This window comes from Aulonocara stuartgranti (genome assembly GCF_965226115.1).
Source record: "Aulonocara stuartgranti genome assembly, chromosome: 22".
NCBI classification, from domain to species: Eukaryota; Metazoa; Chordata; class Actinopteri; order Cichliformes; family Cichlidae; genus Aulonocara; species Aulonocara stuartgranti.
Window position 1 is genome coordinate 34,184,388 of NC_138957.1, and position 21,648 is coordinate 34,206,035.

At 40.6% G+C, this 21,648-nt stretch overlaps 1 protein-coding gene across 2 annotated transcripts in view; it reads left to right on the forward strand.

The window, feature by feature from the left end:
* Nucleotides 1-21,648, forward strand: part of clcn1a (chloride channel, voltage-sensitive 1a) — a 57,456-nt gene that overhangs the window by 31,021 nt on the left and 4,787 nt on the right. For both annotated transcript variants that reach the window (XM_082520407.1, XM_082520406.1), the window contains exons 14-22: nt 823-1,036; nt 1,404-1,537; nt 3,126-3,217; nt 4,599-4,715; nt 5,386-5,473; nt 8,516-8,598; nt 13,148-13,192; nt 15,757-15,861; nt 19,992-20,078. In XM_082520407.1, coding sequence (XP_082376533.1) covers nt 823-1,036; nt 1,404-1,537; nt 3,126-3,217; nt 4,599-4,715; nt 5,386-5,473; nt 8,516-8,598; nt 13,148-13,192; nt 15,757-15,861; nt 19,992-20,078 — 965 coding nt within the window. The remainder of the gene's footprint in view (nt 1-822; nt 1,037-1,403; nt 1,538-3,125; nt 3,218-4,598; nt 4,716-5,385; nt 5,474-8,515; nt 8,599-13,147; nt 13,193-15,756; nt 15,862-19,991; nt 20,079-21,648) is intronic.

Consider the following 21,648-nt stretch of genomic DNA (forward strand, 5'->3'; position numbering starts at 1 on the left):
TCCTCATCTTTTTACCCCTTAACTGTCAGCTTCCTGTGCCCTCAGCTTGTCGGGCGTGTTCCACCCTCTTCCTCTTTCTGTACTGTCACTTCCCTCGTCTTCTTTCTCCTTCAGCTTCTCCTTCTGTCAGCCTCTCTCGTCCTCCAGTCGTCACTCATTGTCAACTTGTCCTCCCCACCTAATCCGCTACCCCACCCCCATTCTTGTCATCTTCTCCCTCCATCCATCCCAACTCCTCTTCCTCCTTTCCATCAGAGCATGTGGTCGCTGTGCTCTGACAGTTAAATGTCACCCTGGGTTTGCTCTGCTGTCCTCACCTCAACAGCTGACCCAGAAATGTGGCCTTTTCTTCAATCCTCGCTCCCATTGGCCTACAAAAGCCCGTCCTTAATTTCTCTCCTCCTTTTCTACCTTTTTTAACCTCTTCTTCTCTTTTATCCTTCTCTCGGTAGCCTCCCAGTATCTCCTTACATTGCTTCTCATTAATCTACTCTTGTGCAGCATGGTTTCCTCTTCCTTCCACTGATTTTCCTTTTCTCCCTCATTCTCTTTGCTCTTTTTTTTTAAACATTATCACCCTCATTCTTGATTTTCTTTTTTCTCTTAATTTTATTTTATTTTGAGTCTGTTCCTATCTGCTCCCATCCTATTCTGCTCTGCTTTTCCAGTCTTCCTTGTCTTCTACTTTCCATCAGTATACTTTTACCCTTCCTCCTTCCTGTTACTCTGTGATCCATCTCTTCCTACTGTATCTTGTACTGTCTTTCCTTTGGCACGTCTCCCTTCCCCCACCCTCATCATCCCATCCCGTTTCTCTGGCAGGAGCAGCAGCGTTGACTGGGGCTGTGACTCACACAGTGTCCACGGCGGTTATCTGCTTCGAGCTGACAGGTCAGATCTCCCACATCCTGCCCATGATGGTGGCAGTAATCCTGGCCAACATGGTGGCCCAGGGCCTGCAGCCCTCCCTCTACGACTCCATCATCCAAGTCAAGAAGCTCCCGTACCTGCCGGAGCTTGGCTTCGGACACATGAGGTCTGTTTTCTTTTTACAAGCCAGTTGTGGGAACGATGTCAACAAATTTAATATGATGCCCTCCATAACTCCAGCTGGCAGGGAAATAAATGGTGTAATTGTTGGTGGATAAAAAAACATTAAGAATTACATTTCTGCATAATTAATAAATGTTTGCAAGAAAATAAAAGAAAGTGACAAAAAGAGGTTTCCAGTTTACCCCTTCAGATGAGGAAACCGTACAATTATAAAGGACCCTCAGCATGCAGAGATGCCATGCAGCTGAAACATGTAATTTGTGCCTCTTGGTAACGATGAAGGGTAATTTTCTTGTACAGTGCTTTCTAAAATTGTGTAGCAGTTCCATCTTTGTGTATCTGTTTCACAGCCAATACAACATCTTTGTAGAGGACATCATGGTGAGGACAGTGAAGTTTATGTCGTCTCAGTCCACATACCGAGAAGTCAAACTCCTGCTGGACTCCACTTCACTCAAATCGATCCCCCTGGTCGACTCAAAAGGTAAACAGACCGATGAAGCGCCTTCCTTGCTATTTCGACTGGGGATTATAGAGATCAGGGTTCGGCAACCTTTAACACCCAAAGAGCCATTTGGACCCAGTTTCCACAGAAAGGAAAACACTGGGAGCTGGAAATACTTTTTGACATCTAAAATGAAGATAACACTGTATATATTGTTTGTTTGTTTTTACCTTTATGCTTTCTATAAACAACTATAGTGTGTTGCGTATGAAATCCACAAAGTGCTACAGAGAAAATTAAATTTTATTTATGTAATGGACACAAACATTTTAAACTCTTAAAAAATTATAACAAAAAAAAGAAACATGCCGAGTTGAAGGTCTCTTTTAAATGAATATAAAGCTAAACTTAAATTATCCATTTACCAAATAAAAAATGTTGTGAGCTGTCATCCTTATGTCGCCTTTGGGCTTTCGGAGACTGTAGCCGAACCTTGACCTGAATTTAAAAAATAAACTGGAAAAAATGCTACTAAACAATGAAAAATAAATATTTGCATAAATATTTATTTTACCTGGTTAATGTGTGTAGCGGAGCGTGGTCTGCGGTGCCGCTGCAAGGAGGCGGATGCACCTGAGCGGCATCCGAAATCATGCCTCGTGCTCTCTCTGCTGTTGTGTTGTTGTTGGTGGTACGTGTCAGGCTGTGAGCTGGAAAGCTAAAGCCAGCTGCATGTGTGCAGCAACTGTGTGTGAAAAGTGGTCAATAAAGAGATGCTGAAAAGCGTGTTCATGCAAACATCGTCGGGTCTGCCGTAGTATGTTTACAATGGGACTTCTGCTCCTGAACCTCTGCGCACAGCGTCTGCAAATCGGGGCTGTACGAGTCACTTTCAGCTTTACGCAGGACTGTCGTTGGTGAGGCGTGAGCTGTGTTTGTTTTTAACATAGTTCATGGTGGAGAACAGCTGCTCACATACATATGTGGATCAACAATCCACAAATCAGGCATGCTGGTAGGCTTCTCACTCTTGTCAGAAGTAAATGCAAATGAATCTGCCCCGGCATCAACAAATGTTCTGTTTTCTTCAGATATTTTTCTTTTCTTACATTTCTCCATACTTGGCCTACCTGGGGTTGAAAGTCTCAATAAATGCACGACGTTTTGGAGGGTGTACCAGCTTCCGTGAGTGTGACGCTTATTTTGAGCAACAAAAAATAATAAAATATAATTTTATTTTAATATTTCAAGATAAATCAATAATTTTCCAGTCTCGAACTGCAAGTTGAAAAAAAGAACTAACACAAGTAAAACACACTTCTGTTAAATAGTTATAATTTATTTTCCCAAGCCACGCGGAGCCGCAGTTTAATGTTGGGCCACGGGTTGCCGACCCCTGATGTAGATAAAATAGAACTGGATTGGATGAGTGGATGAGCCAACAAAGTGTCTCACAGAAATTTGTTTGGTAATTGAAAGAACACAAAGAGTTGCTGCTATCACATTAAATACAACAGTATCAAATATAGGTATTTAAATAAGAGTACTTTGCATTTTTAATGGATTTTATAGGAATCATAAGGCATCGTGATATTAATAAAATTAACATTTGTTTCTCTGCTTCCAGATTCTATGATCTTATTGGGCAGCATTGACAGGGTGGAGCTTCTGGCTCTCTGTGATTGGTGGTTGTCACCAGAAAGAAGGCTCCTGATGCAGGTGAGGACAGTCACAGGGCAACCACCAACTTAACAACCACCAAAATTTGTATCTGGGACATAAATTGTTCACCTTACACCTAAATCCAGAATGAAGAATTTCAAACAAGCCGTGCAGATCTGGTAAAACTGCCCACAGGGTGGGTTTTTGCTACTTTCCATAGTTTTAAAGAGAAACACAAGTAAAGTTTTCTCAGTTTTACTTCAAGCTGAATAACAATGATGCATTTAAATGATGCAGAACATGTAAATGATTGTTATAAATACCTTGTGGAGCGCTGCTGTGTACAAGCACGATTTCATGTATAAACACAGGAGCTAACATCCTGTGGATTTACTGGGTTTTTTTTTGAAGCACTTTGCTCCCTAAAGCAGATGTATAATTTATAACTAGTGTACAAACATGGTTGTTAATGCAATAATTCCATTAACGTTTTACCGAAATTACATAATGTTGAGTTTACAGCATGACATTGTCAGTGAATTAGCTGCTCGAGCGCCTCTCGAGTTCAGCTGAAGCTCTGTGTATTCATGCAGAGGCAGAGCCTGAAGCCAGACATTAAAATAACAAGTGTTTACAATTGTTATTGATTTGGGGCACTGAAAAGTCAGCTGGTACTGAGCAGAGTGAAGTCTAAAACTGGAAAACATTATGGAAATTATGAAACATTCTAGTAATCGCTGTGTTTTTTTATGTGATGGTGTTAAAAATCTCTCTGCTCGTTTTTCTTGATATAAAAGATTTTTCCCATGAAATCACCAATAGTACCAATCTGTGGTCTACCAATCTAAGCCAAGTGATTCCCACTGAAGAACTTTATAATGATGTTTGATATTATCACACTATTATTAATGTATTATTATTACACTATTCAGCATTATTAAGTGTTTCATTCATGCAGACATGTTTATCCTCTGTTACTGTCACACTATGTAAAGCTATCACTGCAGTGCTACCACATCACTGCTATTAACAATCATAATTATAAACATAAGATACCTTAATAATGCTTACTAGTGTGACATTAGTATGTAGTCCTAAAATTATTTCTGATGTTGATAAATATCTTAAAACAGAAATTAAATATACTCAGTCAGATGCTGGAAAGGAAAAAACATGGAGACTGAACCTTGACTGTGTAAAAGATATTGATTTTGTAGTGAGTGGAAGACCTTCTGTACAGTAATGATTCACCTTAAAAGCCCACAAGGAGAACTCCGTGTCTTGGATTTGCTAACCCATTCAAACGGGTGAGGTAACAGGACTTAAAATAAAGAGCAGGTGCTAAAACAACATCGACGTTAAGCAGTTAGATTAGATTTAGTCTGGCGCAGGTACAGCACCGCTCTGTTTTAATGTGTTTGTCTGGATGTGAGTTCAGGGTCGCTGCCTACAGGAGCAGAACCAGTCTCAGAAGCACAGCTGGGAGTCCTTCGCCTTCGTAGATGAGGAAGAGGAGGAGGAGGAGGAGGAGGAGGAAGAGGAGGAGGGAGAGAAGGTGGGCGTTTCATTTAATATATTCATAGGGATTATTCCTTTATTGTGTATGGGTTTTCTCTCTGTAGCTGCTTTCCTCAGTTTTAATTTGTTTAACGTTTAAGTGAAAGATTGACCCCAGTCATAGATTTATGCCAATTGTATTCAGCGTAAATATATGCAATGCAAATTCCTCTGTGTTACAGTTTTCCTTCCAAATTTAACTGAAGCTATCAGCAGAATGTGAAAAAGCAACGACTTTGACTTAATGTCCCAAACATCTGTGCACTGTGCTGAAGGAATATCAACTGAATGTGAATTTAGTTCCATAAGATGGTGCAGAGAGTAAATGTAACTTTTATTTTAATCAGGCAAGTGATTAAAAACTCGATTATGTTCAATGGCTTTTGGGAAGATGCACGACCTTTTGAGCTCATTTGTTTAGGTCTAAAAGAATATAAGGAGTTAAAAGACCAACATCCGAAAATATTTCAGAGCATCCAGAGGTAAAACGCTGCCCCCTGGTGGTGAGGAATGAAGTTATTATTAATTAGATTTTGCACTTACAAAAAGTACCTTTAAAATATTGCTGCTTGTCCCTTGCATTAAATCCTAGTTTAACCTTTACCACTTGGTCTGCAGGTTCTTTATTAATGCTAATTTCCTTAATAACACGTGGCCGTCGTCTGCAGGGTAGTCCAGTCCAGGAGGAGAGGAACGGTCCCCTGCCTCCTCAGAAGCCCCAGGAGCCTTCCTCAAACCACACTGCTCCTGCTCCTGGTGAGTTGAGAGGATTACATATTTATGAGAAAACATAAATATTTAATATTGGCAGAGGTGTAGTAGTCATACATTATCTCTAAACATGACTGTGTATAAATTTCTCACCCTTACAGCTGCTTCAGAGGAGGAATATATTACCGTACACCGAATATTAAAAAAGGATGAACAATTTCTTCACCTTTTTTGTCTGTTATTATTGTAATAATGTTATTCTTATTTGTAATGGTGGTCTGGGTAAAGCAAAGCAGCACACGTCCAAACATTTTAACACATCGTGTATTCGGAGGGTGATTCTTTCGCTGTTGCCCAAGTTTCTGTTCAAGTTCAGCATAGGGTTAAAGGTCAATTTTATCTAGACAGAAATCAGATTGCAGAAGACAATTACAATTCCTGATCTCTCTTCCTTAGCTCGGTTACACCCGTGGAGTTGTGCGGCATGGAGGCGAGGCTGGGGAATGAAAGCCTTATGGCTCCTGTCACAGTAATATTGATTCTTTCAGACAAGTTTTGCTCACTAGGATGATGTAATGGGATTTATTCTTCGCTATGTCTCCCCTTCTTCTCCTTGAAAAAAAAAATCTCCTCTGATATGACTAAGCATTTAGTCACATCCCAGATGGTGTATGAGGCTCACCAGGTTCTCATATCTGCTGAGCAGATTACTGCCCAGAGGACACAAACACGTCTTATTGGTGCTCGTGAAGTATGAAAAGGGGGACCCATCAGAATTAATCAAATCATAAGGAACAATGTGATGTTACACAACGTGTAAACAGCAGTGGCAGCATTAATGCTAATCCAAACACACAGGGGTCAGGAGGAACGGCCCTCTGAGCCGTTTTTAGCAATAAAGCAGTTTAAACAAGTTAAAGACATCACGCAGGGACTGAGCTTCTTACTCTTATAACACTCACAAAGATGGTCACACTTTGAATTGTTCATGTCATATTTATTTGGGAGGCTGAATTAGGACTGAAGCTGGTCTTTGCACTGATCATAGACAGTACAAAAGCTGCAATTTTGGGAAATCCGAAGTAAGAACTTCAGTTTAACACACAGTTCAAAATGGTAGCTCCATTTCTGCATCTCACAGGCACATTCGAATAAAAGTTTAATTATCCCACTTGGGAGGATTTATTCAGGAGTCTTCAGAAAACAAAGAGGTGAACGCACAGCAACAAACACCGTCGAGCTAAATGTGAAATGAAATGAAAAACATCTATAATAATAATAATAGATGACTGGAGAAATTGTTATAAATAATATTTACTTCAAATTGAAATTGAAAAGGCGGTGCAGGTTTTAGTCGTGGAACTGCTGACAGAGTGAGTCGTTTAACACAACTGTTAATACATGAAGCCAAAATATGTGTTGCTTTTAGATTTGTTGGTTTAAAAAAAGAGTTTACATCATTTGTTAAACAGATTTCAGCTTTTAATGGTGCTTTTTGAGCCTTTTATCTGTCTTTAAACTGGAGCTGTTATGCTCAGCTTCCCTTTTTTATTTTTAAACTATAATAAAGGTGTTTTGTATGTTTTACAGTTTAAAATAATAATTTTCTGCTGGGATGTTTGCATCCCCTCAGTTCCCCCACTTCATGCAGCAGACAGGTGGGATATATTAGAGATATCCCTGTTGGACATAAAACAGATCCATATTTTTTCTTCTGGTTATCCAGTTTAGTGTCACAGCGGGTTTTTTCCTGTCCCACCTGTCCAGGGTGAGAAGTGGGATACAGCTGTCACAGAGAGACAGACAATTATTCACACCTACGGTTAATTTACAATCTAATAACCACCTAGCCCCACTTATGTCTTTGGACTGTGGGAGGAAGCTGGAGTACCCCGAGAGGACACATGTAGAGTAATGGACGTCGTTAAGGATGCCATCAAACAGGGTGGCTTTGATCTCTCCTCCAGTCTGCCACACAGTCTCTCACTGACATGATCGAGTCAAAAGTAGGAAAAACAGTGTTTAACACAGTCTGAAGCTTTCAGGTCAAATGGATTACTTACAAATAATGACCTCATTGTTTGAACTGACCATGTTTAATATAAGCATCCATAATTTTAACTGTGTGTATGTATATATGGCAAACAATTACAAAAAAAGCATAAAAAGTCCACTTAATTTTAGTTGGCTGAGAGAAGAGAAGCGGTAAAGAAGATGAATTCAAGATAGGGAAAATGCAATGCATATATATTCTAAAGCATTTTGCAGATGACTCACGTGAGAAGAAATGCACAGGCTTGAAGTTGTCCTTTAGGAGTTGACTGCACTTCAGCACAACAGTATAATCTTTGCAAAGAGTCTGTTTGCTTAGTGAACAGAAGTCTGTGCATTATTCCTGTTGTTTCCAGTAATTTGATACATAAAAATATACTTTATGCATTAAAACGCAACTTAAAATGTGTTTTTTGCAGCTTGCAAAACCCTGAATGCAAATTTGTTAAGTTCACGAGAAAGGCTTGTTTACAGAAAGATAGCTGTGTTTGATCATTAAATAACTCAAGGCAAGCCTAGCTTTACCTGTAACATATTTATTTTCTCCATCACATGTTGGTGAGACTCCCGATGGTGACAAACCAGAAGACTCCCCACTAAACTCAATCATGCCCTGCAGCAATAAATATGTTCTTCTAGCTTTTTAAAGGTTAAAGTTAAACCTGTCTACTCTTTTTGTTAGGTTACCAAATTGACTTCAACATGTTCATTGCTGCCCTCAACAGATGTCAAATGTTTGGAATTAATAACTTTGCAACCCAAACAGCAGTGAGCGAAGGTTTGGCAGCTTGTTCACTCCAAGTATCCAGATGGTGTCTGTGCCTATTGTGGCACAGCAAACTGCTCAGTAGCCCATCAAACATAACAAGAGACAGACAATGTCCCAGTGAAATGGTTTCCAGGCAACAACGAGGTTTTTTTTCCCTGCAGTCTCTAAAAGTCTCCATTTACTCTTGAGTTATTTTCTCCAAAGCTGCATTTGTATAATTTATTGACCTTTTACCCACTGAGTCTCCTTCTCCACTCCTCCCTCAGAAAAAGGTTCTCTGCAGTCTGTGAGGAAAACACTCAGGAATATCTTCACCTCTAAGAGCAGGCAGACAGAGGGCCAGTCTCAGGTGTGTCTGCACGTCTCATTGCATGTCTAGTGCGTGTGCTCTCATGCATCATCTGCATTAAATATGCTTCACATCTCCACTCTGTATGTCACGTCTTTGTAGGGTGGGATGGTTTTCTACAATAATTAATTCGTGCATTGCTCTCGGTCTCATGTTTTGTCCTTTCTGCTTAAAAGACATGATAGATACAATCAAACAAAGGAGAAAAGATTAAATTCTGTTTAAATATGCAGTAATTAAACCCCTCTTTCACGCAGGGCTATTAGACAAGGCATGACACCTTAATTCAATGCAGTATCATCTCTGTTGTCACATGGAAACCACTTAAGAGAAATGTGAGTGGCTATTTTTCTTTTTACTGCAAAGGCAAGAACAGTCATGTGAACCTCTGAGAGCAGGCAGACACGTTCAGGTGTGTCTGCACTTCTTATTGCACACTTCAGCAGTTTGTAAAACCAGCTTTACCAGTAATAACTTTTTCTGCATGACTTTATCAGCCTCTCACATTGCTGTGGAGGAGTTTTTGCCCATTATTCTTTAGAACATGGTGCCAGTTCAATGAGGCCATGCACAGCTCTCTCCACTGCATGTCAGTTAGGTTGTGGTCTGGACTTTGACTGGGCTGTTGCAGCACCTCAATTCTTTCCTTTTTTGTAGATTTGCCGGTCAGTGTCGGCTCATTGTCCTGTTGCATGACCCAATTTCCTGGCAACCTTTCCAAACAGGCCATGCTTGTTCAGGCTTTTGTGCTGTCATGCACTGTAACATTCAACATGCTAACTGAGGCCTGTAGAGTCTGGGGTGTTTGCTCAGATGTCGGCTCCTGGGAGGATTGCGGCTTTGTGTTAAAGCACACCTGAATGCCCCTAGACGTGCAAACAGTCAAAACTTATTTATATTAGATGATGATTTGTGTTGGAGTCACAACTCAACAATAGTAATATATTATATATTACTCATTAATTTTTTTTAAAGTAATGCAGTATGTTACTTAATTAGACACCAGAAAAAGTGACCCACTACATTCCGTAACATGACATGAATCGCATTTTCACAAAGTTACCAGTTAACGATATAAACCTGAGGCTACAGTTCCACACACTGACAAAAATCCCTTTTTTAAAATAGATTTTTCAAATGCAAAGTTGAAAACCATCCAAAGGGACTTAAAGCTACTGCCGCAGTGATTCTACTGTACAAACATGCACAGTAAAAACAATGGAGGCTACAATGCTGCAAGCATGGCTGCTCATCACTGCCTTTGTTACCTACTGAAGTTGATGTGATCATTGTTTAGTACAATAATGCATTATGTAACTGCATTACTGATTACAGTAACATGTTACTTTTGAGCACATTACACCCAACAGTGCTGATGTTTAATAAATCTAGTTCATCAGATTAGCTGCACCTCACTGTTACTTACCCTCTTAATTCCTATGGAAGCAGTTAGGGTGTCTTTATTTTTCACTGAACTATATATGTAGACATGAGGGGAGAATCTCCTTTCTCTGCTGTCTTTCCCCGAACCCTGAAATCTCTTGTATTATATGGCGTCCCATCCCTGATCCTGGTTCTGCCAGAGGTCTTTTACAGACTTCTGCTGACTTCTTTTTTGCCTGATGTAGGGTATTGCCTGCTTGTCACATAAATAAAGCCAAAATGAATTAAATCCCAGCATCTTTGTATGTTTCTACATGTCTGTGTATTTAATGCCTTTGTAAGCCTCTGCGCTCTTTCCTCCAGCCAGCTAATTATTAAGCTGTGTCAGGAGTGTAATTTTCCCATGTGTCGCGAACCATTCAACGCTTTCTCTAAAAGAAAAATTCCTGAAACCACATCTTCCAGGCGAATGGAAGATCCAGTCTGCTTTCTATTCAGGCAGATGCATGCTTATCTGATTGACAGAAGCACATGAATTCACGTCTCATCCACAGGAAAACTCACTGAAGTCGAGCATCTTTCTCTCGCTCGCTCTCATGGAAATGCAGATGCTGGTGGCAGAGTCATTATATTCAGCTTGGTGGTGATCTTGGCTCGCAAGGAAGGCAGTACATGCAAGAATGAAAACCACCCTGGAAATAAGCATATGCTTGTGAACTGGCAAGATTAGAATTTGATTTGTGTTGTGCCCACTGCTGTGGCTGGTGAATTACCAGTCTGACTCTCTATTATGTTTTTGGATTCAATCCTGTTCCTCGGTGGGGATTGTTTTTACATCAGCCACACTTCTACAACCATGAATATCAAATAGGCACACAGTGGGATGCTGCTACCAGCAATCAAGCCAAGCTGAGGCTGGATTCTCTCTGTGACCCAGGTATTGTTTATTTTACCAACTGCCGAGTGCAGGTAACCAAACAATGACCTTTAGGACAACATCTGGCAGGTGTAATAATATTAGCATGCTGCTAATCCTTGAATAAAACAATAGTTATACTTTCAGTGATAAACTATAGACTGTATCTAAAAGACGGATCTAGCCACAGTGCGGCGATTAGCATTCTGAAGCCTCAGCTTTAGCTTCAGGGCTGTTGCCATCTTTGTTTCATGGTTGGAGAGGGTTGCTAGGTAACCAGTGAACACCATTAAGCTCGGAAGGCACTTGTGTATGATTTTCCTCACTTTTCTCCGTGCTGTCTCCTGTATGTAGAAGAGAAGTTTAGCTCCAGCCGCCTTGAATTTGTATCAGTGAGCAGGCCTCGCATTTCTGATTGGGAGACGTGCTTATTTATTGTAATGCAAAGAATTGCATAGATTTTATATGTAATTACATAGCACAAAAACATCACTTGGTGTTTTGTGTCTATGCACCATAAGACAACCAAAGCTGTGATTCTCCTGATATCGCTGACAAACCACAGCTGGAGGTTTTTGGTGCAACTTTGCTTTGATGTAGACAGACAAAATATGAGGTTAGCTTAGCGAAAAGTGGGCAAAATCATAGTTCAACTTACTCCATCTTAGTCCATCTCTTCGTTCTGGCTGTTAGGGTTAAAAAAAAAACTTGTCTTCAAAATTGGTGATAAAGCACCAACTCCACAAACAAGGTGGGGAGTTGTTGTTTAGTGCAGGTCAAACCCAGCAGCTGATGCAGCTCCAGCCCTTCAGTCAAAGCAGTCCTGCTGCTAATAAGTCAGTGACATTTAAACAAAATTCATCTGTCATACAGTTGTAGTGAAGTGAGAATTAAAAACGGACACCAAATGACTTCCCAGAGCTCGTGACGATGGTGAGGGCAGGACGGTAGACTGAATGCTAAATCGAGAGCTCCACTTTTATGCTCTTGTCAATCTCACGCTCCACTCTCCCCACACTCGTGAACAAGACCCCGAAGTAGTAACTCGTTCCTGACCTGGAGTGGGCACTCCACCCTCTTCCAGCTAAGGACCATGGCCTCAGATTTGTCTTTCCTATTGCTTTACACTGAGCTGCAAACCACTCCAGGGTGACCTCCATGCAATTTTGCGTAGGCGTGTCAACCAAGATAGCTCTACAACATCCAAAGCCTTCAGGAACGCAGGGAAACTCTTATCTACCCCAGGGGCCCTGCCACCAAGGAGTTGTTTAACTGCCTCGGTGACCTCGTCCCCAGTGATAGGCGAGTTGTTCCCCTATCCCCCAGACCCCGTTTCCTCTACACAAGATGTGTCAGTGGGATTAAGGATCCTCAAAGTGTTCCTTCTACCACTTGATTATATCTTCAGTTGAGGTCCCAGTAACACTGTATGCAGTTTGAGTAGAGCACCACTCCCCCCCCCCCCCGAGACATCTGATGTTTACCAGAATAACTTTGAGGCTAATCAAAAGGTTTTTTTCCCCATGGTTTCACCACACTGCTACCACATCCAAATTATTGTGTCAGCCACTGCCAGAGCTGCTCTCCACTTGTCCTGCCAGTACCTTTCTGCTCCCTCTGAAATCACACAAGGCAACGGAGCGCATTTAGAGTCCTCCTTCAGTACAAAATCCATCCACAGACATGCAAACGCACGTTGAAGCACCCAAAACTGGATGTTTTGATTGTTCCTGTTGCAGAGTGTGTCTCCAGGATCACATTTTGCCACAATAACACACCCACAGAATCATATTGTTTCCACAAGGTGAAAGCAATATTAGCTCTGCGATCGCAGCTAGTAATAAATTCAGTTTCACAAAACAGGTCGCAGCAGGTGTTGGCCTGAATTTCACCTGCTGCATTCATTTAACTCACAAAGCTGCTGATGTGCTGTGGGAGTGAAACACGAACACAGGAAACTGGATGACAGAAGCCTGAAAACAAAGAGACAGACAGAAATCTAATGTGAGACTGTATAGAGTTCAATACATTCATTTTAAGAGTTATGAGTAGTTTGAAATGTGTGTTTGCCTAATATTCATGGTATGAAACAGGTTTTCTTTCAGTTGCTGGTAGTTTCCTCCCCTAATGTAAGATTCAGATGAGCTTCTAGAGTTAGAAGTATCACCACGACCTGTTTCAGAGGACAGGGTGTTTTTATAAAATCACTCCAAATCATTTCTCTTCTTTTCCCTGTTTTTTCGTCTCCAGGAGCCTTGTCCTCCTCCGCTGTCAGACACAATGACACCAGAAGAGGTACAGTAATGAAGGATTTGCATAATTTTACAGAATAGTCTGCTGAATAATTTTAAGCATGCTATTTGAATGCTTACTCATAGAGCAAGTGCTGAGTCCTGGGGTCATTAAAAGCTCAAATATTAAAAAGTGTTTAAAAAGTCTTATTTGTACTACAGTACAGTAGCAATTGGCCAATAAGATTAACCTTAAAATCAGGTTTTTTTTTTAGGTTGTTGTTGTTTTACTGTTACTTTATCTGTGTTTCTGTCTTCGGTACAGGTTAACACAATGGGGTCTAACTCCTCCATGAATAAAAAATAAAAAAATAAAAATCACTTTTTGGTATTAAAAAATGTAAAACGCAAAACTATTTCAGAGGAAAACTTTTGATTGTTGTCTCTCCATAGCATTCAGGTCCACAAAAAAGTCTCAAAGTCTCCAAAACACACACAAACTGCTCCACTTTCCTCCTCCTGCCACTCGAGCACCTTAAATGCTCATTAAGCTTCAGTGTTTGCTGGCAGGGAGCCTGCAGGGACAAACAAGTATATTATGTTTTGCACATTGATTTGATTTTATAAAGCCCAGTAGGCTTACAAGACTCCAGTAACAGCAAAACAGAGCCAGATAGTAACACAGATAAAGAATCCAACCTGTCTAAAAGCAGCTTTAAAGATGATAAAACAGCCTTTCTTTCTGTCTGTGCACCAAAACATTTCTGAATTCATTAAACATAAAGTATATATAAACTCATCAGAATAACGGGAATTATGGAGATCAAAGAGTACAACCGAACATGTTTGATTCCTTTTTATATTTACAGGTTAATTACCTTAATGTTTATGTTTTGTGATGTATATTAAGAGCTCTATAACCCACTGGAGACTTCCTCCAAAGAAAAGTCCATTTAAATTTAACAGGAGGCTCCACAGTCTGATTATTTCACCATCTTGCTTTATTGATGACGGTGATATGGGAATCCATCCTATTCTGTATAGATTATACTGTTTTACGTCTTTAACACAGTACCACTGTGGGGTCATTCAATCAGGACAGCTACATGGATCATACAGCTGTAATTGGATTACAAAGATCGTTACATATTTTTAACAACAGACCCCAGTGGTCTCCCAGAAGTAAATAAAATCAATCTTTATAAGCCCCAGTAGACCTCATCCAAATGCCAAATAACAGCAGTGCGACTACACGTAAAAGAACAAGTAGCCATAAAAATATTAAGCTTCATAAATAAAATTAAGTCTATGAGGAACATCAGCTAAGACTGCAGCTTATGTCTAAATCTTAAAAATACCAATTCCCGGTTGCTGAGGGTCATTTTAGCTGCATTGGTCTCCAAGACGGTAATACGCTGGCAGAAGCTCTACATAAATACGAACTATAGAGCAAATGACTTATTTTACCTGAGCAGCAGTTTAAAATCCAGAGATACTCACTTTACAACCATGTGTGTCCAAGAAAAGCATCAAATAACCTTTTGAAGGGAAAGCTGAACTTTTCAGATGTTGCATGCCGAACATGTAGTTATTGCTTGTTCGTGAAAGCATAAAGCAAACATATGACTTTAAATTGTTTTGTCTCATATTTTATTCATTCATGTATTAAAAACACTGTGCAGAAACCTCCCACAGTCAAAATTCAGTGGAAGTGAAAAACCGAATGTACCTTCATGTGTGGAAATGTCACCAAAGAGCAAGAAAAACTGGTTGAAAATGTGCAAGGAGAGAAGTGAAAATCAAAAATGAAGAGCGTCACTTTGACGGGAACTGACACGAGATTAAAATGTAAAATGTGGGCCTGAGTTCATTAGTTCTGACTTACTGTCTCTGCCAGCATATATCAAGTTGCTTTAGACTTATTACCATATGACTGATGCAGGCAAATCTCTATTAGCTTTCGAATCCATCTCAAATGTAGGTCAGCGGTGTTACAGATCTGTGTCACGTTTGAGGGGAAGACACTGAATTGGGGCACTTTTAAACTGTAGTGTGAGCACAGGCTGAATTTTAAATGAGACATCAAAACAGCATCGTGCCCTCCAGTCCTGTTCTGTCTGCCGCTCCGCTTTTACTCTTCCTGGCACTTTCCCAAACTGCCCCATAACACAGGCCTGTATATTCTACAAGACTGCTGCTGCTGTCACGGCAGGCTGAGGTTCGTAGGTAAAATCCATAGAGAGGCTAAAAGGTGTCAGACATCCTAAATCTCAGAGGGGTTACCGGTGACATGCAAGGACGCAACGCAGGCTTTCAAGGTTTTTTACTGCTCAGACTTCTCCGCGGTGGTAGCTAATTAATTGCTCCATCCTGCAGCCACACACAGACTGTGAAACACACACCTAGACTTTTACCTAGAGATACAGCTCATGATTTATGTAACAGTTCTTATTGTTGCCAGATATATTTAAACACATGTGCATGACTCATAGCGAAAACACATCCGACTGTTTCCCCTCTAGTTGAACTCGTATGTTTGAATAGGTGCATTTTTCCCGTCAGCAGAGGGAATGTGAACTAACCACAGCAGATTCACCTCTGTGACCTTGGTTTTATTTGTGGCTGCAGATTAAAGCGTGGGAAGAGGAAGAGATGGACAAGCCGATGGAAATCGATGAGATACGAGTGGACCCTTCCCCTTTTCAGCTGGTGGAGAGAACATCGTTACACAAGGTTGGTGGACAACATGTCTGTGTGAATCGCAGTTTGATAGTCTTTTTGAGACCACCTTGTTTTCGACAAGGTGGTGGATGTTGTACATTAAAAATGTTATTAACGTTTGGAGAAAGACGCGTTTTAAACTGCTAAAAAGTCATTCTACTGTTTAAGTCATCTCTATGTCTACCGGAGCATCACTTCTCGTGCTCCTGGTATTCTGTGATTGTTCAGTATAAATCCTTTTCTTACCTCAATGTGCGTCTGCGATCCATCCTGGAATTTCACTTTAAGGAAGAGAACAAAGTAGCAGGAGCCAAACATGAGCAAAGACTCAGTCGATTCTCTTTTCATTGCACCCTGAGTGAATGCTCAGTGGGTAATAGTTCAGGCAGTTTGCACTTTTTGTTCTCACCTGGACGTTTACATGATAGCGCACAACCCATGACATTTCAAAACAGCAACTGTGTTACTGACTTGATTGTCAAACTCTGTGCTTGGACACTCCAAACTCTTTGCAGCCAGAGACAGAGCTTGCATGTCCAGCGATGACTGATCAGAGATGAATAAGGGAAGGAGTTTGAAGTGGTGTTCAACAAAATGGGCAGAGTCATCGAATGCAACAACAAAAGCCTTGTTTTTAAAAACATTGCTTGAAATCACCATCAGTGGTCATAAACGCCAAAGAATGACCACATGAAAGCAATGCTGAAGCAACACATGGTTTTACAACAGTAATTCAATAAAACCCTTTTTTACTTCAAGGTGGTTTTAAAAACACTTCACTGTAATATCAACTTCCAAACACTTTCCATACATACTGACATCTCTTTATTAAATTAAAATAACAACATTGACCAACATAATTGTGATTATGATGTTTTTCTATTATCAAGGACTCGTCTGCTGCACTCTCAGCAGCAGTTTTCTTTTTCAGTGTCTTTGATGTTCCCAGTATTATAAGAAATATGAAATCAAATGACCATGTTGTCAACCTCCTCTGTTTTCCAGTCCTATGGCACCTCTATAAAACACTGAGATCCTTCTTACACATTCAGAAACATCATTTCATACACCATTTACTGCATTTTGTCTCAATGAATGCACATTTTTCTTTATAGGAGGTACTGTCTCCAAAGCTTGTTTCCTAAAACAACCATTTCATTGAAATACTGGGGAAAAGCTGTTACCCAGCATGTCAGGGTCCCCCAGAAATCTTGCTGTTAGACATCATATGGCAAATTACTGCAGTACTAACTGTAACCTGTTAACAGTAAATATAATCTACAGTCATAAAGTAGCTGATTTATTGTTGTTTACTGTGAGTTTTGTGGCATTTAACTGTAGAAATTACAGAAAACTAACAAGAAAAATAATTTTTTTCTTAGAAACAGAGACAAAGTTGCTTTATTTTCATTTTATTAATCATTGTCACACAGTCTGCATTTATTCCAAAATGTACAGTTGCCTTGAAGAAGAGTTCATGTATTTTATCACATGCATTATGCAAGCAAATATCCATATAAATGTAATTCAGCCCCACGGGCAGTGGCAGTCTTTTGTTGGTGTTCTCACTCTCAGCTGCTAAGTTGTTTACTTCTGTTACATCTCATTCAGCTGAAGATGTGGATAACCTTGACAGGGGAGTAATGGCACATGAAAAACACTTAGTGAGGACGGTTTTTTATTCACACAATGTCGTCTGAATAAATAGAGATGGACACGACAGTTTTTCATTTTTGACCGAGAACAGAATCTTGTTTCCTGAGGTGCTGTTATATAAACCCAACATTTATATGTGGGAGCTGGAAAGTGTGGTTCCTGGTGCAAACACTGAAACGTGTTTCGTGCTCTAAATCTAAAAATGATTTTGAGCAGGCTGCCTCATCTTGTCAGCCTGCTCTAAATCATTTTTTGTTCTACTCTTGTCTCTTGTGTAATGTCGCAGTGAGGGGGTATCCCTAATGTGGTTATCTCAGTCATAAAAGCCCCGCCCACATGCTATTCAAACCTTCTGTTTGTTGGTGGCAGCCAATCATTGGCAGGATCTTGGTATTATTAATATGTATAAATTAATTCTTATTTATATAATACGGAGTTAGTAAGGTACCGTTCGATCTACGTCCCTACTCTCACCTATGGTCACGCGCTGTGGGTAGTGACCGGAAGAGCGAGATACAAGAAGCAGAAATGGGCTTCCTCTGAAGGGTGGCTGGCCTCTCCCTTTAGAGATAGGGTGAGAAGTTCAGCAGGAGGGCCTCAGAGTAGAGCCGCTGCTCCTCCACATCGAAAGGAGCCAGTTGAGGAGGTTCAGGCATCTGAAAAGGACGCCTCCTGGTTGAGGTGTTCCAGGCATGTCCCACCGGGAGGAGGCCCCGGGGCAGACCCAGGACACGCTGGAGAGATTATATCTCTCGGCTGGCCTCGGAAGGCCTTGGTGTTCCCCCAGACAAGCTGGAGGAGGTGGCTGGGGAGAGGGAGGTCTGGGCTTCTCTGCTTGGGCTGCTGACCCCGCGACCCGGCTCCAGATAAGTGGAATAAGATAGATGGAGTTAGTGAGGTAGTGTGCAAGAGTCTTGAGCTATTCCTCATTTTTTTGTCAAGAAAATACAAACTTTTGTGAAACACGCACACATAAATGGAACTGCAGAATATGAGACCTGTTTCCAGTGATTTTCAGTGCAGTTCTTCTGTAATCTGGCAAACCTCAGCCTTCCCTCCCGGTTTCACTTCCATAAGAATGGCTTCTTGACAGTAACCTTTCTCTGAGAACAGTGATGTGCCTTCACTGAACAGGATCAACTGAGCGGTCAGATGCATCCCTCCGACCCCACATCAGGTCTTTGTTGGATTTTTTTTCCCTCTTTCATAAGGACATGACTCAGATGTACTGATTTTGTGCTGCAGATAGTTTTTTCATAGATTCAACTAAAGAAATAATGTTTTATATTAAAGATCTAAGTTGCCTCTTATGTGTGGTCACAACACTGCTTCATCCCTTGAGTTGGAATCTGTTTTTGTTTTTGCTTGAATGATTGGAGAGATGTCTCGGGACTTTTTACCCAGCACTGTTAGTTTATGCTCAGTATTATCGTGTTTGCGCACAGCACACACAGCAAGTGTGACTTTGCTTTGTCTCCTGTTCTGACTTCTTCTATTCCCATTATAACTGTGAGTCTGTGAAGCGAAGTTTCGATACCTGTTGTTTAGGAAGCTCCAGGCAGTGAAGTGAAAATGATTTTTTAAAAAATAAAGCGATCCACCATGGAGCTGTTGCAGAGGGAGAAATCTATTCATAGAGACCAAAAGCCTGTTGTGTACCAAGCTGTAAACATGCTGTGTAATGCTATTAAGTCAGTCATTTTTAATTTTGTCGCTGTGCCAATCTGGAAATTGCCGGTCTGTTTTAGGTTTGGCAAGAATTTAGTCAAATGAGAAAATATCAGCCAGCCAAGCCTGAAACCACAGCTCTAAAAGCTCTTACACTGCCTAATCAATATGCACTCCATAATGAGTTACAGCAGTTTAATATAAGTTTAATATGAACTCTGGATATTCCCGTTTATCTTATTTGCTTTGATGGCTTTTCATTCAGTAATTTCCTGCAGCTTTTGCTGTATTTTTGTTTTGAACAGTGACGTTTTCATTTGTCTCGTTGCAGTTAAAATGTCCCCGTGCAGCTGAATGCAGCCCGAGCGTGTCCGAGCTGCCCCAGTCGGGGATTTACATAAAATCTCTTGTAAATCTATGTATTTCTAATCATTTCCTGCCTTGTACAATCTCTGTGACCTGCTCACGTCCTTATTATGATTTTCAGATGTTTGCAGCATAGTGAAGCATGTAAACACCTTGTACCATTCCCGTTGGTTTCATTGTCATGGTAATATTTGTAATATTCTGCTTATTCATGCGCAAAAGGGGCCCTTGTGATGGAGGTGTGCCGATGCATACAAAGAGCTCATCCCAAAGTGTGACCTTGGCTGGGTCGTGAACACAATAGTTTGTGCTTACAAACACGCTCAAGGACTTTCTCTTCCGGTGGTTCACCTGGAGCCTCGAGACATTCTGTCTGCGTGACTTTGTGTTTGGAGCAGAAAGCAAAAAGTTTGTGTAATTTCACAAGTGACCTTTTCCCCCTGTCTCCACAGACCCACACCTTATTCTCACTGCTTGGCTTAAGTCATGCTTATGTGACCAGTACTGGCAAACTGGTGGGGGTGGTGGCACTAAAAGAGGTAAGAAACGTTACTTTATTTCACCCTGCAGTTCGTTTTTCTTCCAGAAATGGACATTTACATTCCTGTGTGTGCTGTGAACAGCAGTATTTTTAGGTTATTTGTCTAACAGACAGACAAACTAATGCACTTTTTATATGAAGCTGGCTTTATATACTTGCTAGGAAAAGAAGGTGAGAGCATATTACCCCGTTTTAAAGTCTCTACATTAATGTAAGGATGCACAGATAACTTTTTTTCCATTTGTCTTTGTATATTTGAAGAAACTAAGTACTTCAATATTTAAAAAAAAAAGAAGAAAGAGACTGACAATCTGTCTTTTACAGTCTGGAGAAAAAAAGGCCTTCACAGCACTCTGTCAAATAGTAAGCACACCTTTAATGCTTTCATAGGATTTAAGAGTGTAAGTAGCAGTCAGGTGCTGCTAATTAAATGCTCTTTATTAATGGCAATGCTCAGAGAAGTTGCAAAGAACCCCAAGAGCTACATCTGAAACGCTACAGGCCTCCGTTAGCATGTTAAATGTTAAAGTTCATGACAGCACAACAAAGAGTTTCCAGGAAAAAAAAGCCTCTTCTCTCTACAAAGAACATGGCAGCACAGCGTAGGTTTCAAAGTCGCATTTCAACAACAACAGTGACCTGTGGAATAATGTCCTTTGGACAGACAAAACCAAAGTGGAGACATTTGGCCATAATGCACAGAGTCGTGTTTGGAGAGAGCAAAGCTTCATCATAAAGGACTCAGGTCAGGCTGTAGCGCTGCGGTGCAGGAGTGATGAGTCGGGCTTGTTTTGCAGACACAGGACCCAGGACACTGCAGTCACTGAGTCGACCATGAACTCATCTGTACACCAAAGTAATCCAGAGTCAGACATGAGGCCAGCTGCCCAACAGCTAAAGCCCAAACTACCCACAGCAACCAATAATCAATCATTTTAATAACAATACATAAACACAGGATTGAAGCTAAACTGTAAACTGCAGATGTTCATGTAAAAGCTACAAGTAATCAGCCTCCAGTAAGCACACCGCTCCTTTTCACCAAATATTTTTTATGTTGTTGCTTCATTTTGATTTTGGTAGCTCTCTGCAGACTATTGCATTGGGAGTAAAAGACAAGTTAACCTGCTCTCGACGATAATCAAGCTATAAAAACGTAAAAACGTAAAAAGCCAGACTTTAGAAAAGGTCTGCATCCTACAGAGCCAAATTAAAATGTGGGACGCAAGGTAAATATGCTGTGCAGTCCCAGATAAGCAGGAACATCTGGTCACCCTATAAGCAGTAAGTGTTGTAGTTAATCACAGAGTAAGAGTGTTTGTGCGCTCTGTTGGAGTCATGTTAAGTAGCAATAGAGACCTTTAAAAATTAGCTTAATCGTGCCTTTTATTAAATGCTAGAAAGGTTGGTTTATTGTTTATAAAGATGCATGAGACAGAGCTTCATCTAATGAATAAATAGCTCAGACCAAACGGGCATAAAGAGTAAGCGTTGAACTGGATTAAAATTAACATCCTCCTCCTTTTATATAATCAGGGATTAAATGGTATTCCCCTTAAAATGAGTGC